The sequence below is a fragment of the Stomoxys calcitrans genome, chromosome 5 (assembly GCF_963082655.1).
Source record: "Stomoxys calcitrans chromosome 5, idStoCalc2.1, whole genome shotgun sequence".
Lineage (NCBI taxonomy): Eukaryota > Metazoa > Arthropoda > Insecta > Diptera > Muscidae > Stomoxys > Stomoxys calcitrans.
Genome location: NC_081556.1, coordinates 37,352,295 through 37,371,499, shown reverse-complemented (window position 1 = coordinate 37,371,499; position 19,205 = coordinate 37,352,295). Strand labels below are relative to the sequence as shown.

At 39.8% G+C, this 19,205-nt stretch overlaps 4 protein-coding genes across 5 annotated transcripts in view; 2 read left to right on the top strand and 2 right to left on the bottom strand.

Moving 5' to 3' along the window:
* LOC106082164 (sine oculis-binding protein homolog) overlaps window positions 1-3,093 on the bottom strand; it is a 72,617-nt gene extending 69,524 nt beyond the window's left edge. The window contains exon 1 of one of the 2 annotated variants that reach the window (XM_013244516.2): window positions 3,013-3,093. The gene's annotated coding sequence lies outside the window, so the exon portion shown is untranslated. The other variant, XM_013244515.2, reaches the window with a different exon arrangement.
* Window positions 3,094-10,157: 7,064 nt separating this feature from the next.
* LOC106082141 (LYR motif-containing protein 2) lies at window positions 10,158-10,861 on the top strand. The gene is made up of 2 exons (XM_013244483.2): window positions 10,158-10,280; window positions 10,349-10,861. Exons 1-2 carry the CDS (start codon window positions 10,242-10,244, stop codon window positions 10,589-10,591), a joined length of 282 nt encoding a protein of 93 aa, XP_013099937.1. The 5' UTR covers window positions 10,158-10,241; the 3' UTR covers window positions 10,592-10,861.
* On the bottom strand, window positions 10,643-12,683 carry LOC106082140 (membrane-bound transcription factor site-2 protease). Its single transcript, XM_013244482.2, has 3 exons — window positions 12,459-12,683; window positions 11,936-12,388; window positions 10,643-11,873 (listed from the first exon to the last, which is right to left on the bottom strand). The coding sequence occupies exons 1-3, from the start codon at window positions 12,531-12,533 to the stop codon at window positions 10,836-10,838; spliced, it is 1,566 nt and encodes a 521-aa protein (XP_013099936.2). The 5' UTR covers window positions 12,534-12,683; the 3' UTR covers window positions 10,643-10,835.
* Window positions 12,684-13,667: 984 nt separating this feature from the next.
* Window positions 13,668-18,009, top strand: LOC106082173 (ATP-dependent RNA helicase DHX8). The gene is made up of 3 exons (XM_013244529.2): window positions 13,668-13,818; window positions 13,880-16,795; window positions 16,880-18,009. Exons 2-3 carry the CDS (start codon window positions 14,009-14,011, stop codon window positions 17,900-17,902), a joined length of 3,810 nt encoding a protein of 1,269 aa, XP_013099983.2. The 5' UTR covers window positions 13,668-13,818; window positions 13,880-14,008; the 3' UTR covers window positions 17,903-18,009.
* The last annotated feature ends 1,196 nt before the right edge of the window (window positions 18,010-19,205 follow it).

Here is a 19,205-nt window from a genome sequence, read left to right as displayed (position 1 = left end):
CATAATAAAAGTTGGGTCCAAGTACCTGGGGCCCGCCCCAGTCCCAAAACCCCTTAAAATAGGCTTATTTGACGATCATGACAATATGGGACTCAAATGAAAGGTATTCGGGAGTAGATTACGAATATGGTCAGTAAGTAGGAAAAGGCTTTATATTTTACAGACCCTCCACCGTAACCCCAAAAACACCACCCAAAATCAAAAGTGGACCGATAAGGACAATATGGGTATCAAATGAAAAATATACGGGAGTAGATAACGAATCTGGCATACAAATTGATGTCAAAGTATAGGTCAAATGGGCACATTTGCCAATCACGGATATATGGGACTCGGTTTGTTTATTCCATATAGACTGAAAAACGGCAGAACCGATTTTCTCGAAATTTTCGCATAATGTGTAGATTGGTCTGGAAGGAAACATAGGCTATATAATTTTTCGGTACCGGAAGGAGGACGGGCCCTCCTCCTTATGCCAAAACACAACCCAAAATCAAAAGTGGACCGATCGGGACAATAAAAATCAAATTTCAAATGAAAGGTATTGGAGAGTAGAATATGAATATGGTATTGAAATTTGAGTCTAATTACCCATCGGGCCGCCCCAACCCCAAAACTCCATCAAACAGACATACTGGACGTTCGTTTCAATATGGGGCTTAAATGAAAGATATTCGGGAGTAGATTTCGAATCTGGAATACAAAATCAGATCGAAGTATAGGGGGTCACGCCACCCCTCAAAAACACCATAAGACCCATTATGACTATATGATACTTGGCTGAACCGATTTTCTTAAAATTTTCATGGATTGTGTACGTTTGTCTGGAAGGAAACATAGGCTATATAATTTTTAGATGTCAGGTGGAGGCGGACCCACCCCTTTACCGCAAAAACGCCACCCATATTCGAAAGTGGTCCGATGGGCACAATAAGGGTATCAAATGAAAGGTATTGGAGACCAGAATACGAATATGACATTAAAATTTGCGTTCAAGTCTAGGTGGCCCTTTCCCTCCTAAAGGTACGTCAAATGGGTTATTTGACCCATTATGACAATATGGGACTCAAATGAAAGGTATTTGAGAGTAGAAAACTAATTTGATATCCAATTTTGAAGCCAAGTGTTTTGGGGTACGCCCTAAACTGAACTTCATTTCTGTTGGAAATAAAGAACGAATTTGACATCTATTTTCAGTGTAAAGTGCCGGTGGCCGCGCCAGCCCCAAACACCGTGCAAACGGTTCATATTTACCGGCCATGGCAATGTGGGGCTCAAATAAAAGGGATTTTGAAGTGCATCACGAATTTGATATCCATATTTGAGTCGGTGCCATCCCTCCCCCAATGAGAACATTACCCTAAGGAAGAACATTACCTCCAGGAACCGAGAAGAGACAAGTTCTCACATATCAATAAGTGCTTTCCGATTCAAGTTTAAACTCAATGATTTCGGACCTTTTTTCATAGCCGAGTCCGAACGGCATCCCACGGCAGTGCGACACCTCTTTGGGGAAATTTTTTCAATGACCGTGCATGGCATTGTACCTCGCAAATGTCGCCAACATTAAGAGGGGATAAACATTGCTTTGTCCGATGTTCTCGCCAGAATTCAAACGCGTTTAATGGCATCGGCTACAATGGCATTCTGGGCGAAGTGCCCCACCCTTAAAAGATATTAGAGAGCTAAAGAGGGCGCAGCTGAGCGGGCCCGGTTTGGCTAGTTTCGTATAAAAAGTCATCGGTGATGGTGTCTTCGTATGAAAAAGTCATGAATGTCATCGATGTCATCGCCAAAGTCATCGATGATAATCTTTTTGAATAACAAGTCATTAACAATTAGAATTTAGCACTGAAAAATTATAGTTAAATTTGTTCTGACATAAAAAAAATATCAAGTACTTCAACGATAATCACTAGCGATGATACTTTCATTTAGAGCAGCCATCAACAATGGTCTTTTTGTATTGAAAAGCCTTTAACGGCCATATTTCTATATTAAATTCATCATCGTTTGGCAATTAGAGCCCACTGTGGAAGTTAAAGGCATTTGTGAGTGAGCGGCGGCATGTGTGTGAGATGTCTCATGCTGAGTGAGTGCTGCAACAACACCAACACCAGCCATCGAGAGTAGAATAGTATCATTTTTGTTTTGCTATGGCAGACAAGTCATTCTACGTTCGATTGCTTGTTTGGCTGTCAGCCTGGCCGCGTGAATCAATGCATGGATGTGTGTGTGTGTGTGCGTGTGTTTGTACGCCTGAGTATGGGTATTCCTTTGGAGTTAACTTGGGGAAGAAACGCGCGTTGTAACTTAATACTTTTTTTTTTGAAAACGAATAATCTTGGCATATCAAATGACCATTGGGATAAAACTGGAACCTTAGCATTAATTTTTTCTTCGTTATACGATCTGGAATTTGGGTTTTGTTTTTGTTATTCATTTTTTGTTCTCCATTTACTATGTATTTTTTTATTTTTAATTTTTGCTCTTTAAGCCAAATTAAACAATTTTATATGTAAGCTAGTTTCGTATAATTGCTATAGGCATATATTTTTTGCTTTTCTTGTTAATATTTATTTATTACACACCTTTTTATATGTTCCACTATGCAATAATTCTCTTTCTTTTAACAACGAAAAAGTTTATTTCATTAGTATTTAAAAATAGAATTCTTTTCATTTTCCTTCATATTGGATGAGACACAAGAAACACAGATATTTTGTTCTCTTTATAGGTATTCTTGGTTGGTTTTAAATATCGAAATTTTTATTTCGTCCAAATTCGTTTGGAATCGATTAAGAATACTATTATCAATTTTTTTTTTTGTTTGATATTTTTTGAACTAGGAATTTTTTCTCATTTTAATCTTATTAAGAAAACTTGATATAGCACGGCACAAAGATTTTTTTTGACTTTAGTGCTTATTTTTAAAACTTTTAAATTTATCCATTGGTGATTAAAAAAAACGGCGGCAAGATTGATGTTACTCAAAATATTTCGAAAATTCACCTTTTATAACGGCAGCGGCGAGGGGCGACGATATAACGAATAGATGCGTCTTTACGCAACAAACTCTCGCAAACGAATGACAGCCGTTCTTATTTCACTCTTTTGAAAATATACACAAACAGTAGGCGAAGAATAACGAGAGACCAACAACATGCAACCCATGTTGTTGTGTTTCTGTTGATTGTGCTCGGTCATATACAGGGTTGCCAGTTGGCAGAATATATTAAGAGAAATTGAATGTTAAGCAAATCCCTGAAAGAATGATACTATGAAAATTATGAATGTATTTTATTTTAGTCCCATCTAGAGGTGGAGAACTATCGATAGCACTATCGGCACTATCGCTACAATCGATAGCGGCCAAGACACTATCGATAGTGCCCATCGAGTTAAATTTGCGCGTTAATTTGCGGCTCCTGAAAAAATATATTAAAAGAGTTATGCAAAGAAAAAAGAGTTATATAGAGAAATGGATCGCTTTCATCAAAAAGTTATAATGTGTACTTTTAAAGTAGTTATGACGCATTTTGCCTATGTGTGGAATTTATGTTAAACGTAGAAGCTCCATCACACTCAGTGTGGCGAGCGCTGAAAGGCAGGCATGCCATTACAGCATCCAGGCGAACACAAAAAAAAGAAAAGTAAAATATCACAAGTATGGAAATTCTTTAAAAGGTCAGATGAAAAAAATTTGCAAAATGCATTAACTGCAGAAAGGAGAACAGAACCAGCGGAAATACTTTTCAAACTTACACGATCATTTGAAAAGATACCACTCTGGCTTGGAAATGTATGTGCCTGATTCCCGCACTCCTGCTATTTCGGCAGATACTAAGAACATCGCATCGACAAGCAGCAGTTGTAGATCGTGTATGCATTCTGTAGCTTTTTACTTTAAAAAAGCCGTTTTGAATGACACAAACTCAAAGCGAAAGAATTACATTGACAAGGCTTTGGCGGAAATTATTGCCAAGGATGTGTAGCCTTATAACATAGTTGAAAACAAAGGTTTTGTAAACTACTGTATTGGATCCCTGATATAAGCTCCCAAGCAAGACACACCTTAGAGATGTGCTGATGCTTAATATTTTCAAGGAAACTTCTGATATATATCTCACATTTCTGATATAAAACAGCGTCATTAGCCTCAAGGAAACTGCTGAATACAACTTACCAGTCAGCTCAAAATATTGAAGACACTTTGAAAGATATTTTAAACCATTGGAATGTGCTCAACAAAACCGTTTGTATTGTTACGGATAATACCAGCTCAATGCTGAAAGCATTACGGAGTAAAGCTAGGCGCTTGAAATTTTGCACAAATACTTCCTACTAGTGTAGGTCGATTGGGATTGTAAATGGATCATATCGGTCCATATTTTGATATAGCTCTAATTTTTACCGACCTCCAGATTATACTTCTTGAGCCTCTAGAACAGGCTCCTGGAAATGATTGTTCCTCCTCCAAGTATGGAAAGAGTCGAGACAGTGGACAGTGTCTGCCGACTCAGCAGAAGTATGCCTCCTGGCATGAATGTTACGACTAGAGAGCTGTAAAACTTCATTCGCCCGTCTACACTGTGTAGACGGGCCGTAGGCTCGAAATGGGGCCTGAATCCGAGGATAGTCCACTGGCTCTATAGGAGCGTGATTATACCAATACTTACTTACGCCTCAATAGTTTGGTGGACTGCTATGGAGAAAAAGTGCAACATAAGGACCATACAACAGGTATAGAGAACATGTTGTCTTGGCATATGCGGAACGATGAGGACCACGCCCACTAGGGCACTGGAGACTTTTCTAGATATCCGACTCATTGACATACAGATTAAGTGTGAGGCAGCCAGCGGCTATGAGACTTAAGACGATGGGTGAATGGATTGAGGATGGGAGCAGCTCATACCATCGCGGTATAATCGAGGCGACGAAAGGAAACCTGGAAAAAAGGGAAAAGGTTTCCGATCGGATACCTGAGATGAACCTTGAAGTCGAGTGCGAGGCACTACTGCCATCGGTACAATCTTGGATTGACGGAACCCTAGTATTGCCATCTGGAAGATCATGTTATATGGATGGATCAAAGCTAGAGGACAGAGTGGGCCTGGGGTTTACATTGAGAACCCAGGGACTGAGATCTGTTTTAGACTGTCTGACCATAATACGGTCCTGCAGGCGGAGATCCGGGCAATCACGGAATGTGTGAAGTGATGTGGTGCTATTGTGAACATCTTTACCGACAGTAAAACTACCATAAGGGCAATAACAACCAGGACGGTAAGGTCACGAACAGTCTTGCAGTGTATTAAGGAGATTAACGACTTCCCTGAGGATGGCAAAATCCGCATCGTTTGGATGCGAGGCCATTACGGAGTAAGGGAAAATGAAAGGGCAGACGATTTGGCGTTGAAGGCCAGAGGACTGCCGTCAATAAACTTGGTTAACCCGAAGCCTTTCGGATCGACGCAGTTCGAGTTAAGGGAGTGGGCGACTAATGCGCATGCAACATTGTGGAACAGCGAAATCATCGGTAGGACGGCGAAAATCCTATGGGGCGATCCAGATCGTGAGAAGACGAGGCTATTACTGAAAGGAAGCAAGAAGGAGGTCAGTATAGCTATTGGTATCATAACGGGACACCTAGGACTAAGAGCTCACTTATGTAAAATCGGTGCGGCAAGTGATAGCATGTGTAGGGCATGCGGGGAAGATGATGAGACGTTGGAGCATTTCCTTTCTCATTGCCCGGCACTTAGGTGGAGACATGGTGTCAGACATGAACCAACTTAAGGAAATGGTATTAAAAACAATTAAGGTTTTTGTAAGTAGCACGGAATTCCTAACTAAAAATTTTCTTTTTAAGAGGTTACTTTATAGTTTTTAAAGCGCATTAAAAACCGATTACTGGCTCAGGTGTATGTCCATAGTGGCATGGGGTGGATAAAAATCTGCACCTTCTTTGCAATCTAACCTAAACTAACATATTCAAAGAAAGAAAAATTAGCATGTTTTTACTTGTTTTTTTTTTTATTTCCAAGCAACTTCTGAAATCTTTAAATCCAACACTACCAAACGAAAAAGTCCAATACGGCAACCCTGCTATTTATCGTTGGCTATTGACTCGTGATTAAGCAGTGTTTCGTATGTTATGTTGTTTTTTTTACTCGTGTCTCCCCACAAGTGTTGTTTGTTTGGGTCGGTGAGGTAGGTGGTGAGGTGGTAAGAAGGTGAGTTCACATATCATTGATTCTTTCGTTAATATGTTCCTCTTTATTTTGCTATGTGTTGTGTAGTTTTCTATAAATTAGAAATTAATATGATAACAATCTTGACATTTCGTTAGCATGGATAAGTAGCATGTTCACATGATGTTCTTACTACTTACTCACATTAAAGAGAATATAGCAAAGCGAGTCCTTTAGCATTTAAAATTGAAACGGAAGTGTGGCTGGATAACTTAACCCACACAGTGTGGCATAGGAACATTGTGAAAAAATTAGAAACTATCAGTCTATATCCATGGCATATAAACTATTTATAGATAATAGGAGGTATAATAATTTTATTATTAAATTTGTAAGGTATTATTTTTTTAAATATACCTATTAGCCCATGCTAAATGAGTGTTTGTTGTTGTTACCTTCTTACAATTGCTAGGTGATGTAAAAAATATTAATTAGTTCATATTAAACAGAAACAGCACTCATTCGAATATAGCACCTAGCCAACTAATTGCCTCTAATGTCTTTATCTGCAAACAGTTCTATTTAAAAATGTGTTCTTTTTACATTTGGTTTGCTCTGGTTTGGTTGATACTAAGAAAATAAACCAACCATCCAACCATTTGCAATGATCGAGATGGTAAGACTATCCCCTTACTTTTGCAGCGCACACATATGGCGATCAAAAGTCTATGGTCTTTGTTAAATTGTCATACAAAGAATCATTTGACGAGGGGACAATTAAGCATCACATTTGGTAATGAGTATGATTCAATTGTAGCGATAAAAAAGATTTAAATGTGGCCAAATAAAAACTGGCTAAAGACGGCGGGCCGAACTTTGGCTACCCATCACCGAATATACCAACGTTCTACAATAAGATCGGGAAACAGATTTTAGATATAACGCTTGTGAAGAACAGTGAATCTGTTGTTATTCTAAAACTGGAACTTCACCCTTTTTCGGGCCACTACAAAATAAGTTGCCAGGAAAATCAGCTGTGAAGAGTTCAGGAAGCATATGCAAAAGCTGGGGTCCCATGGGAGGCAAGGCAACTGGAATCCGCACCGGATTTTGCCTGAACGAAGCCTTTCCGAAAGCAAGTGGGATTCGTTGACCAACAGAACTGAAGGTACTCAGAAGAAAGAGGAGGGGTCTTCCAATAGACCCACGGCGAAACAATTAAAGATGATCTCATTTGTACAACAACCACAACCTTCCGCCATCTTGCCATCAAACTGATCGACGTTTTGCCAACACACACAAAGAAATATGTGTGCGTGTGTTTATATGTGTGTGTACATGAGCAGAGAATATGCGAGAAAGAAGATAACAACAAAGAGAATGCAAACAAAAGTCTGACATCTTAATACCGTTAAACCTGGCCGGCTGTTAACAGCTGTTCGCATGAGACCACCTTTTTAAATCCGCTTTGCAATAGGTCGAAGAAAGAAAAAAAGAATGAGAAGGCACCAGTAAGGCACCTAGGTGTGCAAAGTACTCTCTAAGGCTATCAGGAGACGCTTGAATCACAGATCGAGACACATTTTCTAGGCAGCCAAGATGAAATTGGCGGTCGAGATATCGAAATACTCTCAAAAGCGGCCTCTACGAATGACGAAATACTCTCAGAAGCGGACTCTACGAATGACCTCATCGGTGACATTCCTGACGAGGAGAAGAAAGTCTGGGCTTTGCAGATATTCAGATATTTGAATTGACTGGATCGAAAGTAATTATCCCGCACTCCTGTAGGAATCCGCAGGAATCACTCTGCCAAGGCTGAGTCCGAATTGCAGCACAAGCCTAGCTTGGTCCTACATACCAGCAGAATGGGACTGGAAAAAAATAACCCACAGTATGACAAAGTATTGGACTAATTATTATGCCATTGTAATTGCAAGTTTTTGCAAATTTTGCCCATGAACATTCCACTAAGGAACAGGGCAAACTTCTCACATGTCAATGAGAGCAGTTCGATTCAAATTTAAGCTCAATGAAAAGGGGCCTTTTTTTATAGCCGAGTCCGAACAACGTAACGCAGTGCGACACCTCTTTGGAGAGAAGTTTTACATGGCATAGTACCTCACAAATGTTGCCAGCATTAGAAGGGGAAAACCACCGATGAAAATTTTTTCTGATGCTCTCGCCAGGATTCGAACCTACCTAAGCTTCTCGTGGCAGCAGTGAACTCCACACAGATCGGATCTCAATGTTCCAGCCTGTGTGGTTCTCACAGCTATTCGGTGCCGGGATAGCTGGTAAATGTGTATTCGGCCGCGAGAAAAGAATCTATGCATGAAGGCCGTAAGATGGCGTCAGAGTTACCGGCTTTCGACAAGAGGTCACTGGACATTTTAAGCGTAATTCAAATAAATGGCAAAAGAGAGTAAAGTCTGTTCTTACTCTCCTGCAAATTTTTACTGGAAAGTACGCGAACGGATCAAATATCAGGTGCAATTGTGCACAGTAAATAAGACCATATGCGACTACTGCAGAAGCTTTCTTGATGAACGTATCTCTGGTAAATCTCCTAAAATAAATAGATAAAACCGGATGGTTCCCATAGAGACGCTATGAGATCCTAGACGTACGGATGTGCGTAAACGGAAGGACCCCTGGCCAACACACACCGTGTAGATTCTGAATCCTTCGGGAATATGTTTACTTTTTTGTGCGCATATCGGATAGGCTTTTGACTGTTCTTGAAAGTATTGTAAAAATTTTATTTAATTTGCTTATTTATTATTCAAGTCGTTAGACCATATGGAGGTCACCGCAGCGCAGAGGTTAGCACGTCCGCCTATGACGCTGAACGAACGAATAAATGCGTCATTGTTTTCTTCCAAGGCGTCAATTGATGTGGACTTGCCTGTATAGACATGTGCTTTAAGATAGACCCCCCCAAAAAAAAATAGTCTAAAGGCGTTAAATCGCACGATCTATGTGGCCACTTGACCGGTCCCGAACGTGAAATAAAATGTTAATCAAAAAGTCCGTTGTTACGCGTGCTGTGTGGCATGTGGCACCGTCTTGCTGAAACCACATGCCATGCAAGTCAAGTTGGATATCATCTCACGATAGCGCCCGCCATTAACAGTTACGTTACGATACGCATTCTTTGAAGAAGCACGGTCCAATGATGAAACCAGCCCATAAACCTCAGCAAACTGTGACTTTTTCTGGATGCATTGGTAGCTCTTACAATGTGTCTGGCTGATCTTCACCCCGAAATCGACAATATACGTACCCATTAAGCCAAAAATAGCTTTGTCCATAAAATGAAAGAAGCGCGCGATGAACTTTCTTAGCAGAGCACTCATTTTGATAATAAAATTCAATCATTTGCAAGCGTTGTTCGTTTGTAAGACGATTCATGGTTAAATTATAGACCAAACTGAAAATGTTTGATTGTGAAACACAACACGAAACGTGCGTGAGCTGTTTAAACCGGTGTTGCCAAAATGACGATAGCTAAAAAATCACCCTTTAAAAATAAATCGCAAATGAAACACTACTCAAAATACGTTTTATGGAAAATTATGTAAAAATCATATTTCTATAGAAAAGTTTGTTAAAATTTTATTTAAAACCCCTTTTACACTGCTCATTAAATCCGGATAAAGACGGTCAGCTGATTTTATAAAGTGAAAACACATGATCGAGCTATTAAATCCGGATTTAAAGAGCAGTGTAAAAAGGGTTTTAAGAAAAAATTGTTAGTTTTATTTCTTTAGAAAAACATTTCGATTCTATTTCTTTAAATTTTTAATTTTTTTTACCAATATTCAATTTAACGATATTTATTTCAAGCAAACCGTTGGCGTAACTGTGAAAGGCATGCCCTCTTACGCTCAACGCTTAATTCATTTAAGTATGGTAGTTTGCTGCGTATAACAGTAAACAGCTGTTATACTTCGGCAACAGCTGTTTGAGAAATTTGTAAACAATCCTCCATTTGATCAAGAAGAGGATTATAAAAAAATATTAATAATCATAACAAATAAGATGTCTAAATTAACCCAAAAAACTTTGAGTTTAAAACAGGTGAGCCAACAAATATTGCAAAGTTATTGTCATAGGAGTTGGTGTTTAAAACAAATCCCTTATTGCAGTTCATGTTACGTCAAGAAGTTTTAAAGCTATATCGTGATATATTCCGCACCATAAAACTAGTTCCCGATGCCAATAGCCAGCATGAATTGAGAACGTGGGCCAGACACGATTTTCGGGCCAATAAGCAACAAAACGATGAAGTTGCCATAAAAATGCTCATCAACTACGGCAGACGCAGTCTCACCGAGCTGAAGACAAGCCTAAGTTTAAGTGGAGCCGCGCCAGATGAGAAAATTAAATAAATGGCCCCTTTTCCTGCAATCAAGGCAATCAAAACAAAACTACTACAACTGTTACAAATTATTATGTTAACTTTATTTGCAACATTTTCCATATTTGGTTATGTCAAATATTTAAACGTATGTTTGTTCCTGCTTTTTTGTTCTGAATTGCATCTACTAAAGCGTAGGTGTATTATACAAGATATTGCTATTTGATAGACGATTCAAATTCGTATAATTTAAAAATGAAATAGTGGAACTAATTTTAAAATAAATATCGTAATAAACTTAGCCACAGCACCTTGGTCACAGCTAAGATAAACAATAGAGAGCCTATGGCTGTCACAATCAAGGATATAAAATCTCTTTTGGCCTTCTCGGCTACGCGATTAACTAAAAAGCTATTCACAATTGTGTTGGCGATGTGGTTGCCATCGAAGCCAAAACAGGGAATAGCATTAATAAGGGCTAGACCTAAACTGAAAACAATGTTATATTTAAGGAACAATTGGTACGCATCACACCATTTGGGACTGACATACGAGTGCTTGGGTACAAATGGTGAGATGCGAACACTTCGGGCCACATCCAACGGATGGCCCATATAGATGACGTTTTTCAAAGCTGATCCCTGCTGTGGCTCCACAGGCTGAGCCTGTCTTCTAAATATCATTATGGTAGTGGTATTTTTCAACAGGGGTCGCAAACAAAAACCTCGCTCACATACCCCTGCCGGCGAACAGTAGCCATAGGAGTCGTCCATTGTTCTACGAACATCCAGACAAACATGTTGAGGTATTTCTACGGGCGCATCGTTGCTAAAATCATCGATGTATTCGAAACAGCATAGTTTGGCATTTTTGTCATCGCAACACTGCAGTGTACCATCCGAGCTGTGGTGTGATATTTCTATGCTTTCATCATTTAAGCGTATAAAATCCGAGGATACACAAAATCCCGGTTTTGAGCGTAAAGCTTTCAGCAAACAATTATACCAAGAGTCTTCGTTGACAACATCACAATCGTTGATTTGGGTGATAACATTCCCCTCCACCAGGCCTCGGTCACCTTTTGCCCGTAACGGAGATTGTATTGTAACCTCAGTTACTATCACATTTTTATTGAGCGAATATAGGGGAGCAGCCATAAAGCCCAAAGTAGAAAGCAGAAGATAACAAAAGCCGGCAAAAACAAAATTATGCCAAATACCGGCACACAGTATGCGTAGCTTTTTAAACCATTTAAGGGCATTCAAATGGTCTGTAGAGATTTCGGTATAGGCTACGGGTAGGCAAAAATATAGCTGTAACATTCAAAATTACTACAAGCTTAGGAAGATTCAATTTTAAAACAACCACAACTTACATGGAAACCAAACCCTGTTACAGGAATGTCCTCCATTACAGCGGCCAGGGCGTGACCTAATTCATGTACTGCCGTCGATATCAGCAAAGTAGTGACATAATAGCCAATTTCCTCCAAAGGCAGATTTACACCAGGCAACAATATTTCAACGTTCAGTGATTGACTTCTGGTTTCTACGGTACCACCCAAACTGTTGCCACCTTCATGCTGTTGGTTGCCACCACCAAATATTGTTATAAACAACAAAATTATGCCCACTGGAACCAGAGACAAAGCTATTAAAACACCAACTGTAAATGATTTTGTGCACCAGCTTCGACAACAGCTTCCCCCACTGTTTCCCAGACGCAAAATCCAACGGTTAAAGGCCGTCGTATGCCATCGAATACCCAAAAAGGTGATTGATAAACCGCTATTTGTTAGAAAACTCTCATAGGGGTAGTGCATACAGCTCTATAACAAAATAATACTAAATTAACCGGAAATTGCAATTTATGACATGATCTATGTACAATACGCATACCTTAAAAAACCGATCAAAGAAGAACAAAACACCATATATAGCAAGTAGTACTTCAAAAAAAATTAAAGGATCCATGATTTCATGTTCTTCAACAGTCAGCAGACTATGCGTGCTTTTATATGGCTTTATAAATTATACATCTTTTATATGTTTAAATTTTTAATTGTGCGTGAAGGGGTTAAACTGACGAAAGAATTATTTTTTTTTTTTTTATTTTAGAATGATATTAAACATTCGTTCTGCTATCACTAATCTGAGAACCCATATGTTTTTGTTTATATGATATATTGAAATATTGCAAGACGTACTGTAGACTTTAACGTTACGGCGTATCATTTCAGATGATCTTATAGGACGATGACATCTTGAGATGGTAAGTCTTGATTAAAAATTTTCACAAATTGCTAATGGAAGTCGTACGCGTACTTTGCCAGCAAAAGTGAGCGGGAGAATGCATGAGAGCAAGCACGGTTTGAAGAGTTTGATAAATTTCCACTGGAAGTTTTTTTATTTGCAGCATCGAACAGCTGTTTTTGGAAACCACCTGTTTTGTACAAATAAGTAGCAAAAGACATTAGCTGTGTTCGGGAACTCAAAAATTTGTGCAAATTTGTCTTATGACATGTCACTTTTTATGTATCATTGGTATTTCATTATGTGTTTTGAACTTGCCAATTCACATACGGTTCATCATTTTTGGTATCACACTAGTATGTTTTTTTAAGACAACCTAAATATGTGAGAAAAATTTCATGTCTATAAAGTTGTGGGAACGTTTTTAAATCATAAAGTTTTAAAAACAATTTAATTTGGGGTTACTTTCATTCAACCGACAACAAAAACAGCTGATTTCATTATGTTTTTGTCAGAAGGAATAGCGCACCGCTCTAATCGAAAAAAATAACAGAGTTACTTTGAAAAGTGATTTTCATGAGTTAGTTTCATTCGTGTGCAACTTCAACAAAGCAAAATTTTACATTTCATAAGATAAGAACATGTAGTGTGATGACACCTTTAATAGACAATTTTCGTACGAATGACCTTTTTTTACATCCATAAAATCTGAGCAGAGAACACAGTTGAGAATCCTTATGTTCAAAGGACCCATTATGTTTTGGCAATGTTTAGATTAGGCTATCCCAATGACCGGCCGAATAAAGTGAAACAATTTATTAATACGGCAACCCCTCACGAAAACAGCTGTATACTGCTGTATTGCTGTATAAACGTTGAGGATATACAACGCGAAAAAGACCCATTAATAAATAAAATTAAAATTAATTGCATATTCATCGACAGAATAGTAGGGATAAATAGCAGAAGCTAGATATATTGAGCATACGCATCGATCGCATTGAAGGTAATTATGAAAAGAGGTCCCATTTTCATTCTCTAACGCAGTTTTCTTTTCTTGGGCACAGAAAATGGACTGCAAGCATTGAGGTCTGGACTTGCAAAAATATTTTCGATAATGTCATAAAGTCTTTCTTTCCATAAGCTTATAACTTGACGCAGATAAAAATCACACACACAAGAGCCTGATCGCAACAATGGACGAATTACAGAAATTAGAACACTTATCACTGGTGTCCAAATTGTGCACCGAATTGGACAATCATTTGGGCATCAACGACAAAGATTTGGCAGAGTTCATAATAGATCTACAATCAAAAAATCCCACATTTGAGACTTTTCGTAAGGCTTTGATTGATAATGGCGCTGAATTTCCCGACTCCTTAATAACCAATCTTGAGAGAATCATCAAATTGATGAAACCCACAAGTAATGGGGGCAATGCAGACAAAACCACGTTCGAGGGCAAATCTTCAGACTCTAATTCGAAAACAGAAAAGCTAGCTCTAATGTTTCCGGGTTTGGCAATGGCCAATGATAAATTCAGCAAAACTGATGCTCTAGAAGGAAATTCGGAGAGTGACAGTGAAGCTGATGAGAAAAGGGAGAAAAAGGATATTAAAAAGAAGATTAAAAATGACGAATTAAAGGCAGTGGATGATGCCATGTTGGAATTGGAAGCCTTGGCTCCCGAATTTGCTGCAAAAACATCAAAAGTAGAATCAAAGGATATAAAAAAGAAATCGGAGAAGAGATCAAGATCTCGCTCGAGGTCAAGAGAAAGGCATCGTGACCGTGACCGTGACCGAAAGAGAGATAGAAGTCGAGAAAGGCATAGAGAATCGGAGAGTGTTAGAAGTAGAGACAAGGAACGTCACCGGGAAAGAAATAGACGTTCTAGATCAAAATCGCGCAATCGTAGTGACCGCAGAAGATCTCGTTCCAGATCTAGGGAAAGCAGCAGAAAGCATAGACGTTCCAGAAGCCGTTCCCGTGATCGTAGTGAACGCAAAAGGCGTTCAAAATCGCGATCTAAGGAACGCTCAAAACACTCCAGAAGATCTAGATCACGTGAAAGCAAACGTGACAAAATGCCTCCGCCAGCACCGATGGCCGATGATCCGGAACCCGGCAAGATATACAGCGGCAAAGTGGCAAATATTGTACCTTTTGGCTGCTTTGTTCAACTTTTCGGTTTAAGAAAACGTTGGGAAGGTTTAGTGCACATCTCACAACTACGCTCCGAAGGTCGCGTTACTGATGTTACAGAGGTGGTAAACAGAAATTCAACAGTAAAAGTTAAGGTTATGTCAGTTACGGGCCAAAAGGTTTCTTTGTCAATGAAAGAAGTCGACCAAGAGACAGGTCAGGATTTAAATCCTTTGTCACATGCACCTCCGCCAGAGAACGAACTAAGAGATCGTAATCCTGATAGGCCATTTGGGGGTGGTACCTCGCTGCTCAATTTACAAGGCGGCGCCGACAATGATGAAAGCGATTCCCGCAAAAGAGTTACCCGCATCTCAAGCCCCGAACGCTGGGAAATCAAGCAAATGATAAGTTCTGGAGTATTGGATCGCAGTGAGTTACCCGATTTTGATGAGGAGACTGGTCTGGTACATAAGGATGAGGACGACGAAGAAGACATAGAAATAGAAATTGTTGAAGAAGAGCCTCCTTTCTTATCCGGTCATGGCAGGGCCTTACATGACCTATCCCCTGTGCGAATAGTGAAAAACCCCGATGGGTCTCTGGCGCAAGCGGCTATGATGCAGTCAGCTCTCTCCAAGGAACGCAGAGAACAAAAAATGTTGCAAAGAGAACAAGATATGGATGCTGTTCCCACGGGTCTAAGCAAAAATTGGATTGATCCCTTGCCAGATGAAGATTCTAGTCGCACCTTGGCCGCCAATGTCAGGGGAATGGGCTCGGCTCCCATGGAAGTGCCTGAATGGAAGAAACATGTTATTGGTGGCAAAAAGTCTTCGTTTGGCAAGAAAACAGATATGTCGCTGGTGGAGCAAAGAAAGTCCCTGCCCATTTACAAGCTACGTGATGATTTAATCAAAGCTGTGACCGATAATCAAATTTTAATTGTCATCGGTGAGACTGGTTCGGGAAAAACTACACAAATCACCCAATATTTGGCAGAGTGTGGTTTCACAAATCGTGGAAAGATTGGTTGCACACAGCCTAGGCGTGTGGCCGCAATGTCTGTGGCAAAAAGAGTGGCAGAAGAGTTTGGTTGTCGTTTGGGACAAGAAGTGGGCTACACCATTCGTTTCGAGGACTGCACCAGCCCCGAGACTGTTATCAAATACATGACAGATGGTATGTTGCTGCGTGAATGCCTCATAGAGGCAGAGTTAAAGTCCTACTCTGTCATTATGTTGGATGAAGCCCATGAACGTACCATTCACACCGATGTACTCTTTGGTCTTTTAAAAACCGCTGTACAAAAACGACCAGAATTGAAGTTGATAGTAACCTCGGCCACATTGGATGCTGTAAAATTTTCCCAGTACTTCTTTGAGGCTCCCATCTTCACCATACCTGGTCGCACATTCCCGGTGGAGGTGTTGTACACCAAAGAGCCAGAGACTGATTATTTAGATGCCTCTTTGATAACGGTAATGCAGATACATTTAAGAGAACCACCGGGTGACATTCTACTCTTTTTGACTGGCCAAGAGGAAATCGATACCGCCTGTGAGATTTTATATGAAAGAATGAAGAGTTTGGGTCCAGATGTACCAGAACTAATTATTCTACCGGTATATTCCGCCCTGCCATCTGAAATGCAAACCAGAATTTTTGATCCGGCACCGCCGGGCAGTCGTAAAGTGGTAATTGCCACAAATATTGCCGAAACATCGTTGACCATAGATGGTATTTTCTATGTGGTGGATCCGGGGTTTGTTAAACAAAAGGTTTACAACTCGAAAACGGGAATGGATTCTTTGGTGGTTACTCCAATATCTCAGGTAAGTTATAAAAGAATGGATATCCTTTCTTACACAAGTAGACATCAATCAAACAATATCGATATTCATTCTCTTTTATTTTAGGCTGCTGCTAAACAAAGAGCTGGTCGCGCTGGTCGTACAGGTCCTGGAAAATGCTATCGTTTGTATACCGAACGGGCTTATCGAGACGAAATGTTGCCCACACCCGTTCCAGAAATTCAACGCACAAATTTGGCTACCACTGTTTTGCAATTGAAGACTATGGGCATCAATGATTTGTTGCATTTTGATTTCATGGATGCCCCACCTGTTGAATCTCTGGTTATGGCTTTGGAGCAATTGCATTCACTATCGGCTTTGGATGATGAGGGCCTACTGACGCGACTTGGCAGAAGGATGGCTGAATTCCCTCTAGAGCCAAATCTTTCGAAAATGCTCATTATGTCGGTGGCCCTACAGTGCTCCGATGAAATTCTGACCATTGTCTCAATGTTGAGCGTTCAGAATGTCTTCTACAGGCCAAAAGACAAACAGGCCTTGGCCGATCAGAAAAAGGCGAAATTTAATCAAATCGAAGGCGACCATTTGACCTTGCTGGCAGTGTACAACAGTTGGAAAAATAATAAGTTTTCCAATGCCTGGTGTTATGAGAATTTCGTGCAGATACGAACGCTCAAACGGTCACAGGATGTACGCAAACAATTGCTGGGTATCATGGATAGACACAAACTGGATGTGGTGTCGGCCGGTAAAAATTCTGTGCGCATACAAAAGGCCATTTGTTCTGGTTTCTTTCGCAATGCCGCCAAAAAAGATCCCCAAGAAGGTTATCGTACTTTGGTAGATTCTCAAGTAGTTTATATACATCCGTCGAGTGCCCTGTTCAATCGTCAGCCAGAATGGGTGATATACCATGAATTGGTACAAACCACTAAGGAGTACATGAGAGAAGTAACAACCATTGATCCCAAATGGTTGGTAGAATTCGCCCCATCATTCTTCCGTTTCTCCGATCCAACGAAATTGAGTAAATTCAAGAAGAATCAAAGACTGGAGCCCTTGTATAATAAATATGAAGAGCCAAATGCATGGCGTATTTCCAGAGTGCGCAGGCGAAGAAATTAAGAATGCAAATGCAATCGTTACAATTACATATGTATGTGGTTACACTTTAAGAAAATATAGTTTAATGTGCATTTTATTTTCAATAAAATGTAAAATTTTATAAAACATTTCGTAGTTGTGATACTAATTGCCGATTCCGTAAAGAGGCACATTCGCCATTATGATGCAATGCCAAAACGATTTGACGATGTCTGTGTGTCTGTCTTTTTGCTGGCCGTTTGTTGTAGTCAAAAAAGAAAGAATCAGCAGTAGATATATGGGAACAGCAGTAGCAATAGTTTTCTTAGGAGAAGAGAAAGTTGAGTAAAAGTATACACCTGTAAGGCGACTGTTGTTGCCGATGAAGGACCCCATCGGGTTAGTCCGGTACGTACAACCGACTTTGTTGTAGTCTAGTGAATGGGACATTAAAATTCCACAAAAACAACCATATGCCTGGTAAAAGAAGCTACCTTGATTTCTCTATGGATGGTTCTTGACTAAATAACCATGTGGACTTTTGGGGTATGCAATGACTGCTTCTATCAAAGAGGTTACTTGATCACTTTTGTGTGTATAAAGCTGAGAGCCTTGCTGTTAAAGAAGTGGTGAAGTGTGTAATAACGTAAACCAATTCTTCGAGATAAGACCCAAGGCCAATGGTGGACAGATGACTACAAATTGGGAGTCGAGTAGTCCAATCTATATCATTTTCAAGTGTAATTCGGAGAATAACAATTGAGATTCAGTATTCTATTTGTAATTCGGAAATCCTATTTGAAATTCAGATATTTATTTAAAATTCAGAAATTCCAAGTTGTTGTTGTTGTTACCACATTTGTATTTGGAGGTGACGATCCTTTTCAAGATCCATAGCCGAGTAAGCTCGTTTCAGTCATTAAGAAAAACTCAGCTGGGAGCTACTTTGCGCGTGGACAGGTTGCGGATGGTGGGATGCTCCATATACGGAGTAGCTGCAAATGCAGCCGCGGCAATCAGCGGTTTCGAGTGGATAGTCTCAGAAAAGGCCGGGCGACACCGGATTTGTTTAAACATTGAGAGCCTGTGATACTCAATATGACAAGGCAAATGATTGGCCCTTTCGGAATAAGCCATGGCAATGCAGTACCGCCAGTTATCGATCTTATGGACCGGAATGAGTTTTCTAAACTATTGGAACTTGATGAGGAGTGCTACATACACAATGGTAGGGATACTCATCCTCGGTGTGTAGTAGACATGCAAATATGTGGTTACAATAACAACAACAACAGTTTGGTGTTCTTGGTAGAAACATTTTACAATTTGCTTACGCGGATGAATA

What these genes read in the sequence shown, in the direction of transcription:
- LOC106082141 (XM_013244483.2), top strand. Translation starts at nt 10,242, where the DNA reads ATGTCTAAATTAACCCAAAAAACTTTGAGTTTAAAACAG. An exon ending in AAACTTTGAGTTTAAAACAG is followed by an intron (nt 10,281 to 10,348) that starts GTGAGCCAACAA and finishes CCCTTATTGCAG; the next exon opens with TTCATGTTACGTCAAGAAGT.
- LOC106082140 (XM_013244482.2), bottom strand. Translation starts at nt 12,533, where the DNA reads ATGGATCCTTTAATTTTTTTTGAAGTACTACTTGCTATATATGGTGTT. An exon ending in TCTTTGATCGGTTTTTTAAG is followed by an intron (nt 12,389 to 12,458) that starts GTATGCGTATTG and finishes ATTTTGTTATAG; the next exon opens with AGCTGTATGCACTACCCCTA. An exon ending in TAACAGGGTTTGGTTTCCAT is followed by an intron (nt 11,874 to 11,935) that starts GTAAGTTGTGGT and finishes TGAATGTTACAG; the next exon opens with CTATATTTTTGCCTACCCGT.
- LOC106082173 (XM_013244529.2), top strand. Translation starts at nt 14,009, where the DNA reads ATGGACGAATTACAGAAATTAGAACACTTATCACTGGTGTCCAAATTG. An exon ending in TGGTTACTCCAATATCTCAG is followed by an intron (nt 16,796 to 16,879) that starts GTAAGTTATAAA and finishes CTTTTATTTTAG; the next exon opens with GCTGCTGCTAAACAAAGAGC.